The sequence below is a fragment of the Pleurotus ostreatus genome (assembly GCF_014466165.1).
Source record: "Pleurotus ostreatus strain PC9 chromosome Unknown scaffold_2, whole genome shotgun sequence".
NCBI classification, from domain to species: Eukaryota; Fungi; Basidiomycota; class Agaricomycetes; order Agaricales; family Pleurotaceae; genus Pleurotus; species Pleurotus ostreatus.
In genome coordinates this window covers 3,865,987-3,884,974 of record NW_023503157.1, presented here as the reverse complement: position 1 = coordinate 3,884,974, position 18,988 = coordinate 3,865,987, and the positions used below count along the sequence as shown (strand labels likewise).

Sequence of the window (18,988 nt, the reverse complement as noted above, 5' to 3'; positions counted from 1 at the left end):
GCCATCCCAGGGAATTATGACCCATCCGCGAAGTTGCTGCCGGGGAGCAGGGCCAACTTCGAAGGCGCAGGATGTGTTCCCAGCAGTATATGGGACGACCGTTCCCTCTCAACTTTAACTGTCAGAGGCGAGTGCCTTTGTGCAGAACTCAGCCGCGTGGTACGCAGTATGGAAGGTGTACAACGTGAACGATGGAGGGCCGCGGCGTCTGATAAGATGCCAATGAGCGAATGAGCTGTTGTAATTCGGAGGTTGAGACAACGCACAAATATTCGAGCAGATATTGTTTTGATCCCGTAACTCAGCCCCGTCGCAAAGGATGCTAGACTAGGGACGAGGATAATGGTAAAAAGAGTTAGAACCTCAGGTTCCACCTTCCTTCACGCAAGCTGCAGCGGCCTGGAATTTCCAACGGCTATGGCATGCGAGCGATTGATGCAACTTGTGTTACAACTACAGAGGAAAGGAAGCGAGAATAATCGGCCGGATATATACTTCGAGTTCCCAGATATCCGGGTGTTTGAGGTGTTCCAAAGCACTGATTTCGGGCATGAACTTCTTTTGTTTTCATTCCCCCAGGCCGCGTTCGAACAATTCCTGTAAAGACCTCTCGTAGTAGGGTGGCAGAAGCGATGCCCCCGTTCATATTCTGAAGGGATAGTGGTTCCGAACCCAAGCTTTCTTCGTTCATCTGGGGACCCATGGAACGTAGCGACTCACGAAGGTGCTATTGACAGACAGCACACAATGTATTGTCATTAAGCGCTCCTAAGCGCCTTTTGCACAGCCACCGATCATCTATTCAGTTATATAACGAAGGAGCTGCTAGAGATGTTCTCTTTCGCTTTCTTTTCCCCCAGAACGCCTACGCAATGGGTACGCGCCTGCTACGACCCGCAAGACCATGGCACAACGAGGAATGCCTGATGAGGGCGCACACCTGGCCTTCACGAAGGCCTTATTCAGCCGCTCTACCCGTCTCCCGAGTGATTCGGCATATAAACTTCGAATTCTCTACTCATCAATCGCGGTGGTCGCGACGCATGAAATGACTTTAGTCTTTGTCTAGAAACTGGACCATGGTAAGCTACTTCGTGCAGTGTGCTCGTCCAGTCGCCGAGATCATAATCTAGGCTCCCAATAGTGAGTCTGAGGCCTGAAGCTAGAGGTTGTGGTGGATTTACACTACCTGCTACCCTCACCTCCCACGTGCCTTAAGGAGGATTACCCACATTTCAGCTCAATATAGCTAGCGCATAAGGTGGATTACGCCGAGTAAACGTTTGGGTAGGGTTGGTGGAGATTTACGGTGATAGTCAATCCATGACGATGCGTAGATGACCCGGAAGGGTACGCGTTCACTGGGCCGGATTCAGCATATATACCCCCAGGCTTTTGATATTTGCCTCCCACATATCCACCATACAACAGTATGCCTGCTCTACCACTCCGCAAAATCGGTGACTCCTTCGTCAGTCCTGTAGGCTTCGGCCTCATGGGCATCGCCCTTGAAGCAGCGTACGGAAAGATCGAGTCCGATGAAGAGCGATTCAAGGTGGGTTGCAAATTTATCCATCGGTTGCTCGTCGCTCATCAGTCGCCACCTTAGGTACTCGATGCTGCATACGAAGCAGGCTGCAACCACTGGGACACGGCTGACGTGTATGGCGACTCTGAAGAGCTTATTGGGAAGTGGCTCAAGCAGTCGGATATCCCTCGCAACACTCTGTTCATCGCTACAAAATTTGGTATCACCGCTTCTGGAATGATAGGCACGCCAGCGTACATAAGACAGCAGCTGGAGAGCAGTCTGAAGAAACTCGGCGTTGACTACGTTGATTTGTATTATCAACACAGGTACTTCATCTCCTCCTTATCCCCCTTTCAGAACATTCTCATGTCATGATAGAACGGACCCCAATACTCCAATCGAGGAAACGGTTACCGCGATGGCGGAGTTGGTGAAGTAAGTTCTTTCGAACGTCTACCGCTTTTCGGTCCGTTAATCCCCCTCCTAGGGAAGGCAAGGTGAAGTATCTCGGACTTTCCGAGGTCTCCGCCTCCACACTAAGGAGAGCACATGCCGTCCACCCAATCGCCGCCATCCAAGTGCGTGGTACACATCCTGATAGAGCATGGAACTCATCTCATCTCGATAGGTTGAATACTCCCCCTTAGTTCTCGACATCGAGTCATCCCCACCCAACCCCGCGGGCGATCTTCTCAAAACCGCACGTGAGCTCGGCGTGAAGATTGTTGCCTACAGCCCCCTTGCAAGGGGTTTGATCACTGGCCAAGTGGTGCGTAATTCTCCTTCGATCGCATTCGTATTCAGACTCAACTCACGTCGTGCAGACCTCTCCGGACCAATTTGAAGCATCCGATTGCCGCACAAGCATCTCCAAATTCTCTGCCGCGAACTTCCCCAAAATCCTCGCTGTTGTGGATTCCATCAAGGCGATCGCCGAGAAACACATTGTCCCCAGAACTCCCGCGACAATACAGCCTTTGAACAACACAATGCCTGCGTTAGAGGATGGAGAACGCCCAGCATCTGCTGGGCAAGTCGCCCTCGCGTGGATCTTGGCTCAAGGTGACGACTTCTTCGTCATTCCTGGCACGAAGAAGATCAGGGTATGTTTACCACTCATATCGCCCCTTCCGTTGATGCTAATTCAAGGATAAGTATTTGAACGAGAACATCCTCGCGTCGTACATCTCGCTCTCGCCAGCCGAGGTTCAGGAAATCAGGAAGATTGCCGAAGATGCAGAGAAGGGGATCGAGGGAGATAGGTTTATGCCTGGTTGGGCTGGATTCGCCTACGTCGATACGCCGTTGCCGAAGTGAGTCTGCATGAGGGGACGATTGATATGATATATGGAACATGTATAAGTATGGAATCATGACTTAGTTGAACGCCCACATCCATAATATGGCATAGTTCCTACCCGGCTATAAGGTCCGACAATGTTACCGAGCAATCATCCCAGTGTTCCGCAGCGTGCGTAGGTCTCGTATGGCGGATTCGTGTCCCGCTATTTCTTTGTCGATAAGCTCCTGGGCATCGCGTGCTGAGATAAGTTGATGAGGGTCGTGCGATATCCGAGTAATCAAGTAGTGTATTGCGTTTGACTGGGACTCCAGCAAACGCATGAAGAAATAATGCATGCGCGCGAAACGATACTACAGTAGTCACGTGTACCCCTATAACCCCTGTACCGCCTACATTGTCAGAATCCAACATCGCGGCAGTCCATCTGTGAGGTTGTTAGCTACGAGTATTGAGAAATTCCTAAACGCGTTACTAGAGATATTTCTGGCGTTCGCGGTCGTGCTTCAACTATCGGACGCGACGCGACAGTGCTCGAATGACATAAATAGAGCCAAACAGAAGTTCAGCGCTCAGCCACGGTTGTGACAATCCGTAACGCTAATAACCACACAGATGGACTTCCACGAGGCCCAGGAACTTATCGACAAGGAAATTGCAGCCCACAAATCTGCTAACGAGACCTACGAACGCTCAGAAATACCCACGCTGGCATCTCAAAGCTCCCGATAGAAGTTCTCAGCGATATCTTTCTGTTGGCAAAGCTACCGTACGGCAACATATACCGAGAGACGCGTGAAAATCGAGGCTGGTTGAATGTGGCAGGAGTCTGCCGTAAATGGCGCGAGATTGCACTCAACGCGCCTCGCATGTGGGATACACTAGATACATCGAAGCTGAACTCTCTCGACTGGGCAGCAACAGTCATAGCACGTTCCAAGGGTATTCCCCTCTATGTCAGTTGCACGTATCCGGACCGCGAAACCCCTCGCGCCGTTCTCGACTTCGTCTTGTCTCATATGGCCAGGATCCAAGACCTGGAAGTTTACTTGAACACGTCTATACGTACCAAGATCCAGGAAATCATCGACGTTCCCAACACACTTTGCGCGCTACAGTCCTTGACCATGATTCGCTCAGACTCCATAGACAATGGCGATAACGGGGGGATTGACAGATTCCTTGCTGAAGTACAGCTCCCCCATCTGCAGACGCTGGACGTCAGGTTCTTTGTACTGCCGCCTACTACCTCCATGTTCCCCCAGCTTCGCCACCTCCACTACGTGTCTCCAATGTACAGCAACCCGTCTACAACAGTGTCACAAATGCTGTTGTTCTTGCGCAACACTCCTTCTCTGGAGCGCCTCGAGATTGAGGGCTCGTTCGAAACATCTGATGACGGCGGCGAGGAATGCACAACAGTCGAACTCCCCAAACTCTCGGTTTTATCTTACTCCACCGTTCGATCTGAACACGCCTGTTTGTTTCGATTCCTCCACTACCCCCCATCTTCGAGAGTGAAATTCGTATCACGCACCCATCCTACCGACCCCGCTGCGTGCGCTACCGAACTGGCGTCCGTTTTCACTCGTGTGGCAAGCAGTGACATGGCTGCAAGCATGGAGGCGGTATCTTTGGCAGGCATGTATAGGAATTACTTTGAAATGCGGGTGTCTGATCGTGATGGCCCAATGCTGGAGGTGTTCTTGCCCTTGAGAGGAGATGTGCTCCCTTTGTTCAGGCTCTCCATCATGCTGCCATGCTCCGCTGCACACACCCTCCATATTACCGGCTTTTCTTCAGTACAGGTAGCCTACTGGGCGAGCTTCTTCAACCGACACGAGCGCATACGGAACTTAACTGCGGCGGGAGTGGATTCAAACTTCTTTCGCGCTCTGTTGAAGCCATCTGAAAACGAACCACCCCCTTTTACGTGCCTCGGACACCTCCTCCTGAGGCATTGCGACATCAACGAAAATGCCGCGGTGATCGAGCGGATCCTTGAGGAGCATAGCACTCTCGAAGGAGACGTTGATGTCACATTGGAGATTTGGGATTGCAGAGTAGCGGTGGGTATTATCAGTCAACTGAAGTCATATGCCAAGGTTGAATGGGACGGTGGCGAGAGTTTTGAGAGCGACCCTTTCGGAGAAGATGAAGATGAAGATGAAGATGATGAGGATGATGAGGATGACAGTGATGAGGATGGCTGGATGAGTGATTGAGACCCCTAGCTCCTGTCAGTCTTCTAGGAAGTAAATGCCGAAACAGCAATATCATAGCTTCAACAAGCCGCCATTCTGATACAAGGCGGGAGCGAGCCTGTCGTAGCTGGACATCTTAGCTGGTAGGCGTACGTGGATAGACGTACAATACCAGAGGAATTACCAATGACGCCCGCCATTGGGAGGCTGATTGTGATGGTTTGTTTTGATTCCCGCCAGCGACATCGTATAAATACCTTGCTCCATCACATTCTCTCCTCAGCAGCGTTTTGCAGGTAACTTCAACCATCCTTTCCTTTCCCCAGCTACTAACCCGCCTTGGCCTTTTCTCTGTAGCTTGCTCCGTCTCGCTCATCGGTGAGTACATACTCACCATCGTCCTCGCTATGGCTGACATGCCGTCCATAGCTCGGTGGGAGGATGAGAAGACAACTGACATTTATCTAGGGTGGAGGTGAACGGGGATTGAGCAATAGAGAGGGTTGCGGATCCATTTCACCATCCCGCCTTTGGGTATCGGCCTGGGGACGGGGCATCAAGCAGCCACCTTCCGCTGTTGTCATCTGCGCTTCGGTTCGTCTACTCTGTAGTGCGTTCCCCGGCGTGGATTGTCAACAGTTGGGGAGGGTGCGCGGGGTGGTCGTAGCTCGGGTGGCCTCGTACGCAGTAAGTCGCCCACTCGCTGTTACCTATACCATATGCCGATAACGACTTCATCTTGTAGGGGGGCGACGATGTCACCGCCTTCGCACTTCGTCGATCGTATCCCCAGGATGTGAGACGGCTCCCATGCGCCGGCACGTACCAGCAGCGGGCGTGTCTTCCGGTCGCATTTGGCCTACGGGTGCTTTGCTGTTTGGCCTTGCCTTGCCTTGGGGAGGTTCATCCGGGAAGTCAGTAGCAGCCAGTGTGAGTTTGCGCGGGGGTGGCGTTGGGAGGATTTGTCTGTGGATGGGTGAGTGCTGATCATCCCAGTAGACGGCTGGATGCTGACAAAGGCTAGGGGTGTTGCTCGCCGCGTCGACCTTCACTGGACCTCAAGCCTCGCCTTCAAGGTCTCAGATCTCAAGACGAACTGCGACCGCTGCAGGGGAGCAGTGGGGAGGGTGGCACCGGGGGCGCCGTCCCCGGTACGTCTTTCATTCGTTTTAATCCAACTCGCATGTTAATGGCGTTTGGCTCGGACTCGTCCTGGGGCTGTGGAAGGGTTTGATCCGGCGTGTCTGTCCCAGTCTGCGGGAGTTTGGGCGAGGGTAACATTCGGAGGATACAAGCATGCTTAACTCATCTGATGTATCAGACATCATTTAGGTTGCTGTACTTCATGAGGTCAGCCGCCGGTAACATTGGAGTAGTACTTGTGTAGCAACAATGATAGCCAATGCAGGACTCGACCACCTGTTTTTTGAGCTTCAGTAAAAGGGTGCAGCCAGCTCTAGGCGGTACATAGGGGTACACGTGACTACTGTAGTATCGTTTCGCGCGCATGCATGTATTCTTTTCTTCTGATTCATGCGTTTGCTGGAGTCCCAGTCAAACGCCATACGCTACTTGATTATTCGGATATCGCGCGACCCTCGTCAGCTTATTTCAACAGGAAACAATGTGCTACAGCCACTCAATGACTGTCCTTGGTGCCGGGATTTGGTACACCTACACCGATCTTCACCAGAATGCTTGGCAGAGTCGGTCTGAAGCGGGTTTGAAGTGGTCTCAACATCAACGTAGAATGGAGGAAAGCGAGAATCTTGCGCTGATCCTCGACTCATCTTCTTTCTATAGGTCATTGAATAATTTCTCAGCCGGTCGGTGGGTGCGTTGAACGACATGGCTTGGATAGCATCCGAGTCGTCGCTGAATGCACTGGGCCTTCGAGAGTTGACCATGATTGAGCGACAGCGAAAGAGGTGTCTTGTGTTGTCTTCGTCAGGGAGCCTCCTTCGCTGCCCAGTGATTCGGCACCGATGAGTTCTGCACGGAGGCCTCGTAGTTTCCGCCCCGACGCACCCTCGAGCCCTCCCTGGACTCCTCTTCCAGCCAGTGGTCCCGATCGTATATATTCAAGGCCTCAAAACTCACTGCCGACTCCTGGGACGTCACTCCCGCAATCGATGTATGTATTATCCTTTGAGCTTGAAGCGCCCCCTTTTCATAGTCAGTCAGTTATCCTCGGACGGCAGACGGTGGTTAAGCTTAAGCTTTGCAGCAGCTAGTCTCACCGTTGTACACACATGCCAACGGTCATGATGTGCCGCCATCGTCCATAGCTACCCATTACTACTCACTTGCTTCTACATGTCAGTGTCGTCGGAACAGGTACTTCCACTCCGACATGATACTACGTAAATCCACTCTGTAGTTCGTTAGTAGTTGCTCGCCATGATAGCGAAAAAGGAATAATCCTTGCAGTCTGCTGCACTAAACCCTCTTTGCAGAGTCTCCGCAGAACCGCAACGGACGACATATTGATAGCCCTGCAACATCAATGGATCACAAGAGGCACCGAATGATATATCGCCAAGGATCTAGCCTTGATGGTGGTACTCGGTTAAGACTTGCTATTCCAAGGTGTACCTCCGATGCGCAACCTTTGCGCATCATGTTGATCCTATCTCGCCGTGCTCGCAGAAATCGTACGCTTCCATTTTCTCAGTTTTTCATATGCTCTCCAGCGTCTGCCTGCCATTTGCACGCGCAAGACCAGGATTGTATAACCTGTACATGGAAATATGTGGTTTTCTGAGTCGTGAGTCGTGGCGGCTAGCCCTGTGTGTGCGTTACGTAGCGAGCGTGTTCGCTATTTCTCTTGAGAACAAGTTGAGACGTTCAGACTGAAATCGGTGGAACACCAGTGGGCGTAGATTTCAAGGGTCGGCAATTGCCGTTTTTGGCGTGCACCGGCCCTGGCGCCCTGGCTGGAGCTTGAAGCTAATCGCACCATTTCAGCCTTAGCTTCCTTCATACCACCACCTCCTCAATTCTTGCTGCTGCTTCGTGGCCTGAACGTCTAGTACCGTTCTCCACAATGGCAGCGACAATGACCTCCACCACTCTTCTCTCTTCTGCGACACCGACGGGCCCCATCACGGCGAGCTCGAGCCTACCAGGCAGCTCCTCGAGGATCGTTCGCTTCGAAAGCGAATGCGTACTCATTCCGGAGGCTCAGCATCGTTCCAGGCGACACCTGATGGCCACAAGAACCTATTCGATGCCGTTATGGAAGCGCAGACCCAGCAATGGATTTCACAGTGATACATCTGCGACCGACGATCCGACTTCGCCTGCGGGTTTATCTTCTTCGCCAGAAGACAGGCATATCGTCCTGAAGCTTCCTATCCCAAGGTATGCGCATATATTTAGTCATTCGTAGAAGTTCGGTGAATGCTCAGCAAAAAACAACGGAACTACAGTTTTATGGCGAAACCACAATCCCCGACGCGTTCACCCACCATCAAGCCTCTTTCGCCATGTATAAGGCATACGCCGTCAGGGAGATTCTTAGCGGCGCCCCCTTCGCCGATTCGAAGTCGTAGGCCGCGGACTCCAACGCGGAGCCCTTCTCTGCCTCTGCCAACGATTCACAAGCAAATATTGGTTGGCCCTTCATCACCCACTCCTGCAACCATACCTCTCAGGGCATGCTGCCCAGACTGCTTCCATATCACTGAGGAGTGCATGAAGGAAGGGGACCACTGGAAGGAGAAGTTCACCCGTGGGGCCAGAAGGCGCCGAAGCGCGAGTTTAGATTCGGTCGGAAGTGATCCGTGTGCGCACTCCGTGCATCCACCGACTTCAGCCTGCACGAATATCGTTGATGTCCACTTACTTAGTGGACGGGGCACATCAAATGGGGGATTTGCTGCTGTCGCCTGTCCTGCGAAGAACGCCACGGCGGTTGTAGCCTCTCGGTTCACAGGCACAGGGGCATGCGCTATCACCGTGGACGAAGTAGACAAGCGAAAGCGCTTTTCTGATGTACACGCTCCGCCTTTTGCCCCTACTCGCGTCCGGGAGGCCTCGTATTCATCTATCGACTCCGATTCGTCGGTTCCCAGTCTGAATGGCGACCTGTTCTCAGATATCGCTGAACGAAAACCCTCGTCCTCTCCAATCAGAGAAATGGATGAAGACGACGAAGATCAGCTGTTCCCCCTTCCTTCTCCCCGTCGTTCGCCTAACGCATCCCCTGTTCCTGGCTCCCATCGTTCTGGATCGGTATCTGGCTCACGAACACCTAGCATTCGATCGGTGAATAGTGCACCTCCCTCTCCGGCGAATAGCATCCCGCCGTCACCCAATGGTTCATCTTCTTGTCTCAACAAAAGTGGATCCTGTTCACGGGACAGCCTGCGTAGCTCGAAATCCGGCTCTAGCGAGTCTTTGTCGAATGGAAGAGGTAAAGGAGCACGTAAAAGCGGCCAGAAGCATAGATGTGAAAAGGGATTCCTTTCGCCTCGCGATCCTGTAGAAAGGGGGAGATCCAGAGAGTCGATAGATCGAGAGGACGCACTCGTATATGCGCCTACCACCCCCATCCTCGGCGTCCCTAATCCTCCGAAACAGCGCACACAAACAACCCCCGCCATCGCAACCCCTTCCAAAGTGAACACCGATGATGCCCTACCCGTATTCCCCTCATCCGCCCCGCCACCATCCCTCCTTCGCTCCCGCTCACCCGCTACGAGATTCCAAGAAAATGACCCGGCACCCCGCAGTCCGTCACGCAGCAAGTCTTCTGGCAGCACCAAGCGTTCGCGAAGTCTGAGCACGCAAGGTGGACAACGTCGCAGGCCTTCTTTTTCGCTCCCTAGCCCGGCCGGCATCCTCACGGACATGCTGAAAGGCGTGAGTTCGATGGGTATGGGCATGACTGGGACAAGTCGCTAGTCGACATGCAGGTTATGGATGGGGAGTGAGGTGAGGAGATGCTTGATAAACACGAAGGGGTACCCACCTCATCTCCGTTGGCCGACCATCACGCTAGCTTTCACATCTTGCTTCCCCGCCACCGCCCATGTGCCCTAGTCCTCAACCCCTTGGTATCATCTTGCTCACCGTAGGGACGATGCACTGAAACAACAACGTTCGAATCAAAACCACTTACCGTCAAGCTCGCGCGCCACCGCCCTACTGAAATCTAATCCCCAGCCGCAACCCGGGAAAGGATCATTCTCTGTTTTCTCGCCAACGGCAAAAGGATCTGTATATGTACTATATTTTGACAGCCCGCGACCCTCCGTATTATTGAATACGAGTCACCGGCAAGGCCACGTCATCTACCCTCGGCTGCGCGGATGACGACCCCCCAGGCCGTGCGTTTCAACATGCAGTCGCGGTCCACTCCAGACTACTCTATACCCTTACGACTATGACTACGACATCCTAATGACACCTACTCACGATAATTGTCAATGAATTCGCGCCTTCTTGACAAGGGTATATGCGCCGACCCTCTTCCTGGTCCAAATACCCCACCCCACCCCACCCTTACGTATATAAGCTCACTTCTCGCTGCCGACTTCGCCTCCACAGGGTTGCGCGCATGTCGCAGCCATCACCAACTCCCGCGTCTCTCTTTGGTCTGTCCGTGGAACCCTCTATTGGTATTTCTTATTGTATTGTATATCAGAATGTTCATAATTTTCTTTATCTGCGTCCCGCGCTCCGGCGCATGATGGAAGGCTGCGCAGTGAGCTCCGTCAGTTCCCCTGGTTGGTTGCGAGCGATGTGCAGAGAAGGTCCAATCGTCAAGCACCAATATGTTGCTTTGAGTTGGTGGCGATCACAACGGAACGACGTTTCATCCAGAGTCGTGGACCTCGAATGCCAACGTCTTCTTTATCAACCAACCTATTGGCACAGGCTCTTCGTATGCTGAGTTTGGGGAGACCGTTGTCAGTAGGAATACTGTGCTCTGAGCTGGCAATATCTGACGTCGTTCTGTCCAATGGAGTCGACAACCGAGGACGCCGCTAGGGATATGGCGGCGTTCGTTCCTATGTTCTTCGAACATGTCACGGAGTTCAAAGGACGGGCCTTCCATATGGCCGGGGAATCCTACGCGGTACGTACGCTAAGCCGTAGCAAAGCCTGAAAGGACTGACTTTCCGTGCTAGGGACGTTATCTTCCCGTTTACGCGTCCGCGGGTTATGATCAGAACGCAAAGCTCGTACAGCACCCCTCAATCTAGTTTCGGTGATGATAGGCGAGTGCTGTCGAAACGACTCTGTGGCTGGATGGATATGCTCAGCATACTGCTGACTTGGCCTGACGTCCAGTGCTCCATTTACTTCAGCACTTGTGTTAAGATGAAACGGATTGTAAGTTCCGTACAACCCTTGGGAGTAGGGACTGACTGCCTCTGCCCTAGCTACCCCGGTATAGGCAATGGATCCAGTAGCCCGGCCGTTGAACTCTCCTTCTACCTTGACAACGGCAGACTGCACTCCTCCGTTGAATACGTCGCGCAACTTTTGGAACGCGACGTACATGTTCTAATCTATGTGGGATTGTATGATTGGCTCGCTCATTGGATTGGGAATGAATGGTGGACTTTCAATGAGCAGCCGCTGAGGGACTGGGTGATTGGTTGGAAAGTGGCTGGGAGGACCAGGAGTGCGAAAGGGTTGACGTGCTGTTTCCCTCGAATTTTCTCTGACGTTGCTTATTATATAACTAGGTCCCATAAGACAAACCTAGGGAGTCGTTAGAGACGGTTCAACGTTGGTTAGCTGGAAGGCCGTTGTGAAACATCCGCACAAGGCGAGGTTTATATATCTCAGGCTCTAGCTCCCTCTTTCATCACACTTGATCCCACCCCAAGACAGATCGTTAGTACAGAGTTCTGGATAGTCCTGAGAGCCAAGAGACCTCATATGTAGTATTAGCACACCTCGACACCTCTATCTCGACCCCTATGTAGGTCAATCACGAGACTTGGCAAACCTGTTCACCGTCCTCAAAGCTACTAGACGATCGTCTACCATCTTCCATAAATGGCCCAGGTAACAAGTCCCATCGTGCCGTCCGTGTACTCACTGAATGCCTATACCGCAGATCGCTCGACTGAGCGGCGAATCAGTCTCTGCCAGGGACGCCCAAGCAATAATCGATGAGAAAATTACCGAAGCAGCCATCCGAGAGCTACGAACCCAAAGAAATATCCATAGTCCCATCTCCAAGCTGCCAACAGAACTCCTTAGCGAGATCTTTGTTCTGGCGAAGCTCGCGTCTCATACAAACACACGTCAAGGGAGCTGGTTGAATGTGGCATGCGTGTGTCGGAATTGGCGGGATATCGCTGTCAATGAAGCCCGCATGTGGAATACCTTCGAACTTATGGGGATGCACCTTGACTGGGCCAAAACAATGCTAACACGCTCGAAAGACGCGCCTCTCTCTATTCATTTCTTTCCCCTCAGATATGAACCCGATACCGTCAAACTTGTTATGTCGCAGATCTCCAGAACTCAAGACTTGCTGATTTGTGCCGACAACTCCCGCCTTTGGGAAGTCATGGAAATCGCAATAGCCCATGCCACACCTGACGTCCCGACTAGGTTACAGTCTTTGGTACTATGCAACATATCACCGCTTGCATCAGAATCAATGCACCGAGTTTTTGCGGCTGTACAGATGCCTTTGATACTGGACCTCCAGCTATATGGCATCCGTCTACCCACGATCCCACCTATGCCTCTCCTACGCCGATTCTACTACGATCAGAATTCTTTCGGCTCTGAGTCAATGGCCACGCTCCTGTCGTCTCTGCAAAATACTCCTTGCTTGGAGGATCTCGATGTTGGATGTACGTTCGACGCCTCTGCCGAAGAGATGATCCATTATGGACCGGTCCAACTCCCCAAACTCAAGGCTATATCCTTCAGGACAAACAGGTTCGAGTATTTCTCCCTGTTGCAATGCATTCGCTATCCACCATCTTCGTTGGTCCGATTTAAATCCAAGAGGGCCCCAGTGCAACTTGCAGATATCAACAACGTTTCGGGTATAGTCTCCCGCTTCGCAAGCAGTGACGTTGCTGCGAATATCAACAGCATAAGTTTGCTGAACGAAGGTGGTCCTGGGCTGCGCTTAACAGCGTGGATTAGCAATGTCCCAGCGCTCGATATACATTGCCCAATTTCGGAACGTGATACATTGCCATTATTCAACCTCTGCGAAATGCTCCCGGCTTCCAAAGTCCGAACCTTCCGCATCAACAACTTCGCGTCAATCAACGAGACAATTGGGCCAGGGTTTTCAGACGATTTGAACAAGTGAAAGATTTGACCGTGAGGTTTGGGGTGGTCGCCCTAACAGCTCTGTTGAAATCATCCGACGAAGACCAACCCCCTTTCCCGCAGCTCAAACAGCTGACTCTCCTAAATTGCGACTTCGATAGCCGCGAAGATTTCGCATTATCGGTGGAAATGCTCCTTCAAGAACGCGTGGATCTCCACATACCCATCGAGGTCTTGAAGATTCGTGAATGCAAAATCGCGGGAGGTACCGTCAGAAGGCTAGATGGATTGTATCAGCTGGGACGGTCAGACCTTCTGGATGACAGATGACTCAGATGATTAGGATGAGCACCCAATGATGTTCTGATTGTGTATATGCATACAGAAATTCTTGTGCCCGTGTCACATCAACATTCAAGCTTGGGTGTCATTCACAGCGCTCATATACTTAGTAAACGCGGCAGACGACGCGATTGCAGAGATATGGACGGATTTTCCGCCGCCGTATTAGCCGTGAACAGATGAGCACGAAGTTGGAATTATGAAACTTCTCGTACGTCTATGATCATCTTTCCAACGTCCAAGCTCTTCCACCGACATCCCTTTTGGAGAGAAACTCTATACACAGGACGGTCACCGACCTGCTTTGGTTTCACTTCAGAACCCGCAGCAATATCGTAGGCCCCTTCGCACTGCTTCCATTCACACCAAAATTGAAGATGGGACCTTATGGCACCCGCTAGAGTGAAATGACGCGGCAGGTGCACTTTTCAGCTCCGCGGCACGCGGGGTAAGTACAGGCAAGGCAATCGCAGCAAGCGTATCCGACGACAATAGGTACTGGACAGTAGCGTTTTCCGAATAACGACATCAATCTGACCTGATACTTCAAGGTTCCTTGAATATTCTCCGTGCGCGTAAGGGGTAGGCGGCATATCTCGTACACAAACAAGCCTATGCCTCTCGGGCGAATGTACCAAACGGTCACATAGGCAGCAGTGCACATTGCAACCTTACGAAGCCGTATGCATCTATTAGCTTGAGCGAGCTCCGGCCCTTTATGTAGGCTGGTTCTACTCGCGCCCTGAGCGAAGCCAGCAAGACGTCGTCGTCGCACTTGGGTTACCTCGAGGACCAACTTCGAATCGTTCAGCGTAGGTCGTAATCTCCGTTCTTCTATTTATTCTTCCCAGAAGCAACTTGCCCAGAAGTGTCAGGATACGAAAGAACAAGGCACTGTCCCGAGGTTGCATATATATATCCATCTCTTTTCCCTCAACTCATTCACCCACAATGTCGAGTCTGCGACTGATCCTTAGCTCGCTGTTCCTTGTTTGCGGCGCTGCAGCGCTAGCCGTATCTGCCAATGATCCGACCGCAAGAGCGTTGTAAACGAAGACCAAGTAACTTTCGACCCTAAGCCGGTGAGTGTCCGCCCTTGGGATATTACGCGATTTTTGCTAATAGTAGCCCTCGTAGAACCAATTCGTGTTAGGGAGCACAGGACGTTTCGCCTTTGCTGGTATGAAGCTAGACCGCTTGCGTGACTACTCTGAACCCCCATGTGGCCTAGATGCTGTCCTTACATTGAACGGTATAACTCGCAATCTCACGTTAGTGTCAGATCAAGGGAATACTGCCATCACATACTCGGTAGACGGAGGCTGGCCACCCCCAGGTTCAACCACCAATGAGATAGCATATGCGAAGTCAGGAAAAAGTCGGTGGTTTACTGTTCGCATCGCTGTAACTCGTTCTGACCCACCCAAGCACCTGGGCAAACATTCACGGATGAGATCAAGTGGCTAGGAAAGATCCACCAGCTATTTGCCAACGGGAGCTTCAATAATCGCAACTGGATAGTCTTCCAAGGGGTTGCAAACAAAGTCCACATCACCGCCACCACCTACTTTGCGACTGTTTTACTCCCGTACCTCCTCCAAGGGAATGTCGACGCATGCAAGACCCAGTTTAAAAACAACAAGATTCCGTTGATTGTTGCACAAGCGAAGTACTATGTGTATGTTCAGTTAATTCCGGTTCCGCATCCCTGCGAGCTGACCATGCCATACATTTATCATAGCGATACCTTTCAAGTCCTCCATACTGACCTACAGCCTGGTAACATTCTGTGGGACATGCAAGCGACGGCGCCTACTCTCATTGACTGGGGTTCTGCCAAAGAAGTCTTGACGGTGTGTTTTCAGCCTTGATGACCTACTACCCCACTGAAGAACTCTCCCCTTAGTGGACCATAGCTGTGGCAGCTGAAGTAACAGCCCAAGTCGAATTTTCTCATTTAACAGGCTCTGAGAGGATTTGCGTTAGCCTCGCCTAACTTATAACGAACTTGCTACATGTACCTTTGTAGTCCCATTTTCTTGATGCGGCGGACTTGTTGAATCGACCCAAATTCTCTCGTAACAGACATGTTCCTCCTGGTCCTACATATATTCGTAGCCTAAGCAAAGGTAGAAGCATCGTCACGGACTCCAGGTTTGAGACATGCACCACTCACCACCCACTGTGACGATCAACTCGATTTCAAGTTCTTGTGTAACATCATACTCAACACCCAAGATTTTTAACGTGCGCCCCGCACGACGCAATAGAGGGTTTTCACACAGCGCCAGAGAAGCACATGGGACGTTGAAAGTTTGAACTTCCCACTGTCCACGGTTATCTCTGAACCACTTCGACGTTTGGGCTCGACGATGCTCAGGCTATCAACCAAGACGCTACTGTTTGTGGGGGCGGCGATCTTAGGAGCGGGGTTGGATGGTGCCTCCGCTATGCAGCAACCACTAGAGTCACCCGCCAGATGGGCGGCCCGAGACGGCTCTGCAGTTCCGCAGTATCATAAAAACTACGACAATGGATTGTTTACCCCGTTGGAGACGCTAGATGTTCTGTCAGAAGATGAGTTCACGATCTTGGCTCATCCAGCTTTCCCAAAGTACAGTGTTCGAGCCAAGAGCATAAATGGTGCGACAAAACAGTGAAGTGAGTATACGTGGTTCTGTGCTATGTACGTTGATTGTGACTGGTTTTGAAAATAGGTCGTACACAGGTTATATCGACATCGAAGCCCGACATTTGTTCTTCTATTTCTTCGAGAGTAGAAACGATCCGACCAAGGACGATGTCATATTCTGGACAAACGGCGGCCCTGGATGCTCTTCGTCTCTCGGATTATTCATGGAGCTTGGACCTTGTCGTGTGCTTGACGAGGACGGAGCCAAATTCCACCCCGAAGCCTGGAACTCTAACGCAAATATATTCTTCATTGACCAACCAATCGGTGTGGGCTTCTCGTATGCAGACTACGGCGAGACAGTTGTAAGCCTGTTCGCGAATGTAATCATCTGCTACTTCATCTCATATGAATGTTAGAGCACGACTGAGGAAGCGGCAAAGGATATCGCCGCCTTCGTTGCTATCTTCTTTGAGAATTTCACCAAGTTCAAGGGCAGGGGCTTCCACATGGCCGGTGAATCGTATGGTGTAAGGCTCCCGAACTTCTGTGGAATCAACTACTTGATGTCATCATTAGGGCCGATACCTCCCCGTTTTCGCAGCGGCTGTGTATGACCAAAACGCAAAGCTCCTGGGGCAGGGCTTGACACCAATTAACCTTACTTCCGTCATGATAGGTGACTTTGACGATTCACCGATTTGTTAGGAGCTGCTGCTGATCGTCTTGAAGGAAATGGATTCACGGACGCCTTCAGCATGACAACGTCTTATGTTGATTTTCAGTGCTCCCATGCGTCGGTCGCGCCTATCAACGACATCAGGTCAGTCGCGTCGTAGGATGATGAATACATCCACTCACATTGTTATATAGTTCATGTGTGGCTATGAAGCAGATGGTGAGTAAGGTCGACGGCCTCAAAGCGCTGAGTGTTGACGGCCTATCAGGTACCACGCTGCACCAAATGGTTCCAGAGTGCATGCATAGACCATTTCGACGCAATTGATTGCAATGCAGCGACCATACTCTGCACGACTGCCATTGAAACGCCGTTCTTTGCTTCTGGTTAGTGTGTCATCTGTATCTTCGGACATGATAGTTCAATCCGATAAGGCAAGAACCCCTACGACATTAGCAAGGATTGTGAGGGCAAGATAGAAGAGACGCTTTGCTACCCCATCACCCGGTGAGCTTGAATATTCCCTCCGTCAGTATGCATTGTGTGGTCCATTTCTTATGCCAGTCTCAAGACACATTGGTCATTACCTCGATCAACCCGAGGTTCGAGACGTCCTCGGCGTCGATCCCTCGGTAACGGCCAATTTCTCGTCCTGCAACAATTCTGTCGCCACTGCGTTTGGCGTAGCTCTTGACTCGCTCCATCCGACAGTCGACTATGTCGCAGCACTTCTAGAACGAAACGTCCGCGTGCTCATTTACGTCGGGTCGTATGATTGGATCTGTAACTGGGTAGGGAATGAGAGGTGGACATTGGCCATGGATTGGAGTGGAAAGGAAGAGTTCAATAAGCAATCGTTGAGGGATTGGGTAGTTGATGGAAAGAGTGCTGGTAAGACTCGGAGCGCCAAGGGCCTGACGTTCGCCACCGTCGAAGCAGCCGGGCACATGGTGAGGGCATCTTGTTTCCAATTTTCCTTTGGTCCTGTTGACCGAGACTTTTATAAGGTACCGTACGATAAACCGAAGGAGTCTTTGGAGATGGTTCAACGCTGGCTGGCTGGAAATCCTTTGTAGGGAAGTGGAAGTTCCCGGGAAACTAAGTTAGCGTATCTAGGTTTGCAATCTGAATTTATTTAAAGCGACGGAACACCACACAAGAGGAGTATGGGAGGAGAGGAGTCACAGATATCTGCATGAGTTGACAATCCGAAATTCTATAAATATTGGAGCTTTCGAGCTTTGAAATGTACGTGCGGCCTTCTGGATCCATGATGGCGTTGGACATCATTAAACGTGGGCCGCCTCAGCCATATACTTTGCCTGGCTAATCTCCTGCTCGGTGAATAATCCTGCAAGCATCGCCTGTCGCAAAACTCGTAAACACCACTCCCGGCAACTCCCATTGGACCCAGTGGCCGCCGCAATGTTTTCTAGATGGGCTCTTTGCTTGAGGCTCAGCTCCTTGATCGGATAGACCATCTGCATCGAGTGAGCGTGCTGTATGGCCTCGTCGATCTTTGAGCACTCAATCCTCGGGCTGTAAATTGCGTCTTCGGCATTGTGCAAGCGACGTTGAGGGCTCGGTTTCCCAGCGCGAACGTGTTGGAGGGAAAGGTCCCAAGATAGGCACCAGTGAGGGTCGTGGGCCGTGATGAATTGGCTGTTACGGGATCGCTGCGGCGGGATGACAATTATACTGATCCAGACGAGGGATTCTTGCTCCATGCGTCGGTCATCGCGCAACTCGATGGGCCCAGTCCTGGTACAGGGTTTTCCGAAAGAAGAAGAGTATGAGGAGGGATTCATTCTTAGATGTTGTTCGTAGGGAGATGATTGTCGCTTGGAGGGTCGTTGTAGGCAAACAGAGAGTGAGAGGTAGGGTTTATATACACCTCGCTGGTGGCCAGCGGTGGCCGAGGAGCGGTGGCCGAGGAGCGGTGGCCGAGGAGCGGTGGCCAAACTGGATAGAAATGCAGAGTAGGTGGCCATGTTCTGATGAAAGGTAAGTGGCTAGTTTACGTCTTGGCCAGGGATGG

The 18,988-nt window shown here is 51.6% G+C and overlaps 9 protein-coding genes across 9 annotated transcripts; 7 read left to right on the top strand and 2 right to left on the bottom strand.

Annotated features, from left to right (window-relative positions):
* Nucleotides 1-1,432: 1,432 nt before the first annotated feature.
* On the top strand, nucleotides 1,433-2,848 carry PC9H_004257 (uncharacterized protein; the record flags this gene model as incomplete). Its single annotated transcript, XM_036773844.1, has 7 exons — nucleotides 1,433-1,555; nucleotides 1,610-1,857; nucleotides 1,910-1,966; nucleotides 2,019-2,109; nucleotides 2,160-2,300; nucleotides 2,356-2,634; nucleotides 2,681-2,848. The coding sequence occupies 7 exons, from the start codon at nucleotides 1,433-1,435 to the stop codon at nucleotides 2,846-2,848; spliced, it is 1,107 nt and encodes a 368-aa protein (XP_036635317.1).
* Nucleotides 2,849-3,700: 852 nt separating this feature from the next.
* Nucleotides 3,701-5,056, top strand: PC9H_004256 (uncharacterized protein; the record flags this gene model as incomplete). The annotated part of the gene is made up of 1 exon (XM_036773843.1): nucleotides 3,701-5,056. The coding sequence occupies one exon, from the start codon at nucleotides 3,701-3,703 to the stop codon at nucleotides 5,054-5,056; it is 1,356 nt and encodes a 451-aa protein (XP_036635316.1).
* Nucleotides 5,057-5,793: 737 nt separating this feature from the next.
* PC9H_004255 (uncharacterized protein) lies at nucleotides 5,794-6,316 on the bottom strand (the record flags this gene model as incomplete). Its single annotated transcript, XM_036773842.1, has 2 exons — nucleotides 5,794-6,086; nucleotides 6,133-6,316. The coding sequence occupies 2 exons, from the start codon at nucleotides 6,314-6,316 to the stop codon at nucleotides 5,794-5,796; spliced, it is 477 nt and encodes a 158-aa protein (XP_036635315.1).
* A 1,765-nt stretch (nucleotides 6,317-8,081) lies between these two features.
* On the top strand, nucleotides 8,082-9,943 carry PC9H_004254 (uncharacterized protein; the record flags this gene model as incomplete). The annotated part of the gene is made up of 2 exons (XM_036773841.1): nucleotides 8,082-8,398; nucleotides 8,467-9,943. The coding sequence occupies 2 exons, from the start codon at nucleotides 8,082-8,084 to the stop codon at nucleotides 9,941-9,943; spliced, it is 1,794 nt and encodes a 597-aa protein (XP_036635314.1).
* A 1,124-nt stretch (nucleotides 9,944-11,067) lies between these two features.
* PC9H_004253 (uncharacterized protein) lies at nucleotides 11,068-11,555 on the top strand (the record flags this gene model as incomplete). Its single annotated transcript, XM_036773840.1, has 3 exons — nucleotides 11,068-11,120; nucleotides 11,173-11,377; nucleotides 11,442-11,555. 3 exons carry the CDS (start codon nucleotides 11,068-11,070, stop codon nucleotides 11,553-11,555), a joined length of 372 nt encoding a protein of 123 aa, XP_036635313.1.
* Nucleotides 11,556-12,098: 543 nt separating this feature from the next.
* PC9H_004252 (uncharacterized protein) lies at nucleotides 12,099-13,337 on the top strand (the record flags this gene model as incomplete). The annotated part of the gene is made up of 1 exon (XM_036773839.1): nucleotides 12,099-13,337. The coding sequence occupies one exon, from the start codon at nucleotides 12,099-12,101 to the stop codon at nucleotides 13,335-13,337; it is 1,239 nt and encodes a 412-aa protein (XP_036635312.1).
* Nucleotides 13,338-14,590: 1,253 nt separating this feature from the next.
* Nucleotides 14,591-15,635, top strand: PC9H_004251 (uncharacterized protein; the record flags this gene model as incomplete). The annotated part of the gene is made up of 6 exons (XM_036773838.1): nucleotides 14,591-14,629; nucleotides 14,680-14,721; nucleotides 14,777-15,017; nucleotides 15,068-15,317; nucleotides 15,381-15,492; nucleotides 15,546-15,635. 6 exons carry the CDS (start codon nucleotides 14,591-14,593, stop codon nucleotides 15,633-15,635), a joined length of 774 nt encoding a protein of 257 aa, XP_036635311.1.
* A 376-nt stretch (nucleotides 15,636-16,011) lies between these two features.
* On the top strand, nucleotides 16,012-18,026 carry PC9H_004250 (uncharacterized protein; the record flags this gene model as incomplete). The annotated part of the gene is made up of 10 exons (XM_036773837.1): nucleotides 16,012-16,295; nucleotides 16,357-16,636; nucleotides 16,691-16,801; nucleotides 16,851-16,950; nucleotides 17,004-17,094; nucleotides 17,145-17,169; nucleotides 17,219-17,336; nucleotides 17,385-17,457; nucleotides 17,522-17,900; nucleotides 17,958-18,026. 10 exons carry the CDS (start codon nucleotides 16,012-16,014, stop codon nucleotides 18,024-18,026), a joined length of 1,530 nt encoding a protein of 509 aa, XP_036635310.1.
* A 213-nt stretch (nucleotides 18,027-18,239) lies between these two features.
* On the bottom strand, nucleotides 18,240-18,941 carry PC9H_004249 (uncharacterized protein; the record flags this gene model as incomplete). The annotated part of the gene is made up of 1 exon (XM_036773836.1): nucleotides 18,240-18,941. The coding sequence occupies one exon, from the start codon at nucleotides 18,939-18,941 to the stop codon at nucleotides 18,240-18,242; it is 702 nt and encodes a 233-aa protein (XP_036635309.1).
* Between the last annotated feature and the right edge of the window lie 47 nt (nucleotides 18,942-18,988).